Below are 8,006 nucleotides of genomic sequence, written 5' to 3'. Positions count from 1 at the left end.
ACACACGCACACCCAATGCATTTGGATTAGATTGTGATTGAAACAATGTCAGCAACAATTACTGTTGGTAGGCTGTGGATTAAATTTTCTAAAGCAATCCCCAGTTAAAGAACATACACATTGAGAATTGCAGGATTTGTGTGTGTGTGTGTGTGTGTGTGTGTGTGTGTGTGTGTGTGTGTATGTCTCAATATAATGACTTGACATGCTGGTACTCTGATTTCTTGCTATCGATGGCAGTACACACGTTTTCACAAATGTACACTGCACTCATTGCGGGAATATAAATCACCTGCTGTCCCCCTTTTTAAATGGCTGCCACACTGTGGTGGAGTTACAAGTGGTCAGTCAGCTTCATTTATACGTGTCTTCGCACCTGCAGTCCCTCTCTACAAGTCCTATCTATTTGTTCCTGCGCAATATATTATCAACGCAAGAAGGAAAAATATAGTTCAAATGAACAGTTCACAGCCCATGCAACGGTGTGGTTGTATCAGCAGAGAACCGTTGTTTCTATTAGGGTAGGAATTATGTATGTTTGAAAGTAAACACTTGCTTATTTTGTGCTTTAAAGGGAGATTAACTTTCCTGTTCGATTTGGCTTCTTTTGTGTCTGACGAGAGCAGAGAAAGTGAAGAACTAAGTATCAGTGGGTGGTCGAACAAAGACAGATTCCCTTTCACTATGTCTTTCTCTTCCCTTCCTTCACCACCTCATGCATACTGTCTGCCATACAAGCTATTAGTGTAATTCCTGGATGTTAGAGAGGATGAGTGGGAGGCCTGTGGTGAAGGGTAAGTGAGTGTAGGGTGGAGATGATGGTATAAGAGGAGGATGGATGGAGCAGTGGTTGAGGGGCAGTGGAAGAGAAACAGGAGGTGACAAAAAACAACAACACAGCCAGTAGCCTCTAAGCATGGCCAAATGATGCATTTTCCTGGAATATCTAATGATGGTGGGGGTTAAACAGGCTTGAAAAATGAGTGATAAGAAAACAAACAAACCAAAGAAAAGGATAACAACAAGTGTATCTGGTGCCAGCTTAATTATTAGGGTCTCTGTTAGAAAACATATACAGTATATGTCTGAGTATTGAAGTCCTATATATGTATATAGCTTACAAGCTTTTAATTCAAAACTTCAGCAGAACGGCATTTTGTTATGAAACCGAAATGATGCCATGCCCCTAAAAATTTAAATCATGAAAGATGTGTCCAACAGGGAAAACTTGGATTTGTAGAGCCTGTTGATTGTTGCAAGTGCCTCTCTTTCTAATCTTTTCTCTTCATTCCTTTCTGCCCTTCATTCATCCCACAGCCCTGCTTCTCTCCCTCATGTTCCCTCTTCCACTGTTCCTATACTACTTTCACCTTTTCTTTTGCTGACGCACAAACACACATGCACAGGCATGGAGAGGCAAATACCTCAAAACTCCACACACTCTCACATATTGCCTCATTATTAGTGTCGTAAAATGAAAGACAGAGTCACTCGTGCATGAGCTGTGAAGTCATTGTGTATGAATTCCAACTATTTAATGTCATAGTATCTCTTTAATTTTAAAACTGACTTTAGGCTTCCCAGACCTGTCGCAGATTCCCAGAAAAAGACATTTCTTAATCACACTTAGTCATGAGGAGAGAGTCATATGAACCTGTATGTGTGTGTGTGTGTGTGCTTTGTATGTGAGTGAATATTTGTGCACTATAGCTGCCGTACACATCTGCCAACACATGTGTTTTGAATCAGACACACGCATATGGACTGGCCTGTGTGTACAGATTCACCGTCACAGAGAGAGGTCACAGTTAAATTGTGTGGTGTGTGTGTGCGCATGTGTGTGGGGGTGTGTGTTGCAACACTGGACCCAGGAGGGACTGGATGTCTGAAAGACGTTAACATGCCAAGAGGACCTGGGCGTGTCAGAACAACACTCTACCTCGACCTCTCGCCATTGGCTAAAACTAGTGTGTGTGCGCGTGTGTGTGTGTGTGTGTGTGTGTGTGTGCGCGTGTATTACCATGTGGTAGTTGACGATCTCCTGGAGGCTTTCTCCACACTTTTCAAGACATTCCTTCAATGTTGAAGACACACACACACATATAATGTAATTACACAGCTTTCTATATAAACATACACTTCTTTTTCACATAATACATAATGTAAAATCCCTAAAAAACAGTCTTCTAAACTGTCTACAAGATGTGATGTACACCTAAGCTTAACCTTAAATGGTTATCGACTGAGAAACAATTATGTCTCTTCTGCTTCACCTAAAGCTACCAAGGCGACACCCGTACTGACCGGAAATCTAGTCCAAATGTTTTCCTAGAAGAAAACCATAAAGCAGGTTTCAGATGTCTCTGCTTCCAGCCATGTAAACTATCAGCATACACATCTCCTGCCTGCATGTGGTCACATCTGTCATGTTTAAAACAGCTGGATAACTCTGTCTGGACGATACTGTTTATGCTGCTCTACTGTTAATATTCATGTGGAGAATCACAGGAATGTCCCAGCAATCATTTGCTAAGATGCTGACCCTAAAATACTCCTCAGTGAATGTACAGATTTGAATTCAGTTTTAAAGAAAGTGCAACCTCCGCTCACCGATATCATCTCCTCTTTCTTGCACTGATGGGACAGATCCTTGATTCCGTTAACAAAGAGCTTGTTGGCGCTGACGTAGGCCCTGCCGGCATCGATCATCCCACTGCATAGCTTCACCAGCTAGTGGGAACGGAGAAACACAAAAATAATCACTTCAAATACACAACAAACACATTGTCTATTTAAAGAGTCACATGTTTTACACAGTGCCATGCAGGGATATTAATAGTTACAGTGATAGCGTGTATCAAAATCATTTTTGGTCACATTCAGTATCCACGAGGATGCTCAAATTTAGAATAATCCTCTTGGTTGAATCAAGGCCAATGCAGGCGTTGTTGAAGCTAGTGTGTCTGCTATCCAAATGAAAATGTAGTATTTATTAAGCATTCTGATAGAAAAGCAAAAGTCAATTTTTTGATCAATATCATCTGTAAATCTGCACCTGCAAATCTGACAGCAAATAACCTGATGATAGCGCTAAATGAAAAATGAAGGGATCATCCAAATATTTACAATTCATCCTGAGGGGAACATAAATGTTTGAACACAAATTTCACCATCCAATAGTTGTTGAGACATATCAGCCTCATGGTGGCGCTAGAGGAAAAGTCATAAGATCACCAAAATATGTCGGATACATCACGTAGAAGCCATGAACAAAATGACATGCCGATCCATGAGGTAAATGTTAAAAGATTTCACAGGGTAAGGATAAAACTTTGACTTCTGATGGCACAAAAAGAAAATTCAGAGCATCTACTGGCCACAATGAACATATATACCACATTTCATGCAAAACCAAAAAATGTCAACCTCATGCTGGCGCTAGAGTAAAAGTGAAGGCATCAACGTTTGTGGCATCCACTGTGGACCATGTGTGTCTGTACAGATTTTGAAAGGAAACCATCTAATAGTTGAGCTACTGTATTTTAGTCTGGACCGACGTGGTGGAGGAAAGAGACCCCCCCGACATTGGTATCCATGTTGCATGACAAAAAATCACTATGAAGGGAGGCCATTTCATACTTAGGCAGTAAAATAAAACATCATAAAGTAAGACAGTGCACATACTGTGAGTTCAGACCCAGCCATGTGTCAATTACAATTACAATGTGCAAAAATGTAATTGTAAACATTAATATACAATAATATATTACCAGGTGCAGACAGTTCATAGCAATGGCATGTAGTCTTTTAAACACCACATGAACTGGCAACCGCTGCACTTTCCCTCTTTACGGGTTATATGATAAGCTACAGAGTGGTACACTGTCATTACCACCACACTGATGCAGCTGATGTGGAGTACAGGATCAACACGTGTGTGTGTTGGTGAGGGGTTATGCAGAAGAGAGAGAGCAAAAAACCTTTAATTATCAAATTTGGTGCAGGAGTTCCCAAGGTTGGTGCTAAGTGAGTGCGGTTTTCTGGGTAGCCGACGGGCCAGAGATGAGAAACCAGAGAGGGAGGACCGATAACAGCACGATCTACGACAACGTGACTAAAAAATAACAGTTGTAATACATATGTGAGCATTGCTGAAACGAGCAGCTGGCTCCAAATGTGTGCATGTGTGATTTGCAAAATGTACAGTGTGCACACTGTGTAGATTATGTGATGTGCATCACACAGTATACATGTTTACGTTCACGTGTACATGATTGACGCTATTATGAATTTAAAGGACAAGGCAGCATGATTCCTGGCCTGCTGCTGCTGCTCCCAGGCTCGTCTGACAACAAATCTGCCATCAAATTTGCCAATATGTGGGAATCTGATCTCATCATGTGCTATACAGAGCCCCAAGGGTCTGAGCTCGGCCATTAAAGGCACAGTATATGTGTCAGGATTTGTTGATAAATGGGTTGGAAGAGCCACAGGGGTCCACTCGAAGTCAAAATGCCACATCTGGTACCACATGACCGACCTTGCCCTGTAAATAAATTGACCAAAACAGTTACTGTGAAATTCAGAGGTCCCGCAGGTCAATGAGGTGTGCAATAGGCATTTTACGTTTTGGGGAAAATTATGAATTGTCTATCGCAGTGACGGTTTTGCAAATTATGGTTTGTGGTAGAAATACTTTAATCCAGTACACTAGTAAACTGCAAAATCTAGCAAGCAGGGGTTGAAAGCATTACAATGATCAGCATTGTTGTGTTTTCACACCAGTTTTCACACCGGTCACAACAGTCAACATCACCGCAGGCAGGTTCAGCTGTCATCAATGTCATAAATGTCCTCCTCTAAGTGCCTTCATTGCTGCCAGAATGTCCTCAGGCAGCTTCAGAGGACCCTAACCGAGCAGTGTGAGGACCCCTGCTGAACAGAACAAATCACCCTGAAGGAAACCCCCCTCCCACCCTGGTCATCTTTCAATGGTGTTCAAATGGAGCTCAAAGTTCAACGGAGGCTCCTGACCTATTGGGGGCAGGAATAATCTGTGTGTGTGTGTATGTGTGTGTGTGTGACTGGGTGGGGGAATGGACATTTGTTTGAAATGCCAAAGTGTCGCCTGTTGGTTCACTAATTTAAGAGATGGGGTTTGAACAAGGTGGACCTATTCATGAACCTGAGATAGACTGCAGTGACAAGAAAATGTCACAATCATCTAAATAACCAGTTTATCACCTAACAAAGGACATGAATCTGTGTTTATTATCTACCGGCTGCAGATGAAGATGGACTGTATGCTTGTAAGTGACCTTGATTTAAACATATTATTGATGAGAAGATGCAGATTGTTTCGGACACGAGTAGAGCAAGACGAGAAAAAAACCTACAAAACAAACGGAGAGAAAGGGAGATAGAAGAGGAAAGAAGGTGCGGCCAACACATAACTACATTAACGCGATCTCGTCCTCTAAATGCTCTCTGAGTAACACGTCTATTAGGTTATCTAAAGACAGTTTATCTGCTTCTTAGGAGACAGTTCTTGCTGGTCTTACATCCTGGAAGCCTTTGAAGTAATACTATCTGGCAATGATTATCTAAGAAACTAATTTCCATTATCTAGTTTACCATTAACAAATTAAACTATTATTTTTCATCATGATTTTGTTTAGGTGAGTGCAGCTAATCCATATCATGTTCTGCTAGTACTATGTAGAACTGTGGCAGACTGCTAGTGTACAACGTGTACTATATGTATCACTAAATAATGTGAAAATAATCCAAGTACAATGAATTCCACAGTAACTGAAACCTTAAAAATATGGTGTCTCCACGGTGGTGGGTCTTAAATGAGCTAGCTTTATTTCATATCTTACAAATACTAACAAATAATAATTAGCTGTTGTTGTATTGCTATTGTATAAGCAGGAGAAACAAAGACATCACATGCTCAGATAAGGGCTGTTCTCATACTACAGAATATAAACCTGCCTCTGTGACATTAATCAGTGTTTCCTCAGTGTGTTTACCGTGCACAAGCACCAACGCGCGAGCGTCTGTGTGTGTGTGTGTTATCTAGCAGCGCATGAACCTATTAAATATAATAACTCAAGTCTGCAGTGCTTCCTGGATTAAATAGCATTGGCATTTAGATAACAGAGAGCGAGAGAAAGACAGACAGATATAAAAAAATGAAAAGAGAAACACAATTACAGAGAGAGCAACAGCGAGACAGAGGTACACGCAGACAGGCAGACAGACAAAAGGCTCTATAATCAGTTTCACACTAGCTAAAACAAAAAAACTGTTAATAGGCAACGTCACCTGGTGGCGTTTTTCATTCAAACAATGTGAATCAAATCCAAAACGTTGCTCTTTTAGTGTTCTAACAATGTGCAATATAAGGTCATTGTTTGTGATTTTCATTAGAAACATGGTGGAAGAAACCCAATTTAACACCAGTTAAATGTCACGCATTACACACTCAGTATATCGGTCAGATTTGACATTTTAATGAGCAGCACAGTCCAGAGAAGTAACGTGTTTGCATGGTTCATACCTTATCGAGCTTTGCCTCAATCTCCACCACGTCTGTCTCCACATCATCAATGCCGGCCCTGCAGAGAGAACACAAAGCCACACAGTTAATCAGATCTGCTCTTTTAAATGCCAGACTCTGTACAAACCAGTAAAAGTATATTGTACCGTACTTATGTGCATTCAAGCATGAGCCAACCCATCAAGCGTTTACAGTCTCTGCTTTTTTTTACCTCAACTGAAAATCAAGCTGCAATCAGAAACCACACATCACAGCCTCACAGACTCGAACATTAATGACTGGATCGACAAAGGCATCACTCTGAAAGATTAGTGGCCACGGCTGAGCAGCAAAATCAATGAATGACATCATGCAGAGACATATAGAGTGGTACTTTAGTATCTATGAGGTGAGCGGTTAAAAGAGGCCACGGCAACACAGAAGGTTTTATATTGGGTACCAGCAACTTCTAATTTAATAAACAACAATAACAATAATGCATTAAAGTACTCCAGGTTTAGGTGTTATTTTATGTCTGTTTTTTTTAAATCTACACTAAATATGAAGACAATCAGCAGGGTGTGTGTGTGAGTGTGTGTCAGGTGGTTTCGGTGGGCAAGAAGCTGGGGGTCTCCTTCCATTAGCATGCAAGAGCACACACACACACACACACACACACACGGATAATCCTGGAGGAACCTGCTCGGCAGACACACACACAAGAAGACACATTTACAGGGTAAATGGTAAATGGACTGTACTTGTATGGCGTTTTTATACACGTCCGACCACTCAAAGCGATTTAACACACATCATCATTCCCCCATTCACACCCATTCATCCACTGATGGCAGGGGCTACCATGCAAGGTGTCACCTGCCCATCAGGACTCTAACTAACCATTCATACCCATTCATACACCACAATGTCTTGCCCAAGGACCCATCAACATGGACTAGTAGAGCCGGGGAGCCAGCTGTTATGGTAACTCCTTATATGTGGGCCACAGAGGCTGTACTTGGGGTCTTTCTATTTCAAAATTTACACCAAAGAAGAAGAAAAAAGCACATTAGGCTCAAACGTAATTCTGTCAAAAAAACAAACAAAACATAATGTCTCCTCAAACAAATAAGTATGAACTCATTTGTCTCCAGGATCATCTGGAGCTTATTGGAGACGGGACGAGCCAAGGATCAGCGTCACACCCTGCATGTGCTGGAACATGTCGATCGTAGCCCCAAAACGATGATCTCATCACACAATCTCAACCCCACCCTCGTCTCCAACTCTTTAACAATCTGAAAACACCCTGACAGCTGATCTTATACATCTTAGCAGAAATAGAGGAAGAACATATAAACAATTAAGCAACCTTCTCAGCTAGTTTATTTGTAAAAGTTGTGACGCAATCTATTTCTGCTTAAAAGAAGACCACAGCTGGGGGGGGGGGGGGGGGGGGGGG

The 8,006-nt window shown here is 41.5% G+C and overlaps 1 protein-coding gene across 2 annotated transcripts in view; it reads right to left on the bottom strand.

The window, feature by feature from the left end:
• LOC116392659 (arf-GAP with coiled-coil, ANK repeat and PH domain-containing protein 3-like) overlaps window positions 1-8,006 on the bottom strand; it is a 45,182-nt gene that overhangs the window by 15,293 nt on the left and 21,883 nt on the right. For both annotated transcript variants that reach the window (XM_031864388.1, XM_031864460.1), the window contains exons 2-4: window positions 6,566-6,623; window positions 2,611-2,730; window positions 2,021-2,074 (exon numbers count right to left, since the gene is read on the bottom strand). In XM_031864388.1, coding sequence (XP_031720248.1) covers window positions 2,021-2,074; window positions 2,611-2,730; window positions 6,566-6,623 — 232 coding nt within the window. The remainder of the gene's footprint in view (window positions 1-2,020; window positions 2,075-2,610; window positions 2,731-6,565; window positions 6,624-8,006) is intronic.

The sequence above is a fragment of the Anarrhichthys ocellatus genome, unplaced genomic scaffold (assembly GCF_004355925.1).
Source record: "Anarrhichthys ocellatus isolate YVR2014 unplaced genomic scaffold, GSC_Weel_1.0 scaffold1, whole genome shotgun sequence".
Classification (NCBI taxonomy): Eukaryota; Metazoa; Chordata; class Actinopteri; order Perciformes; family Anarhichadidae; genus Anarrhichthys; species Anarrhichthys ocellatus.
This window is presented reverse-complemented; position numbering and strand designations above follow the sequence as displayed.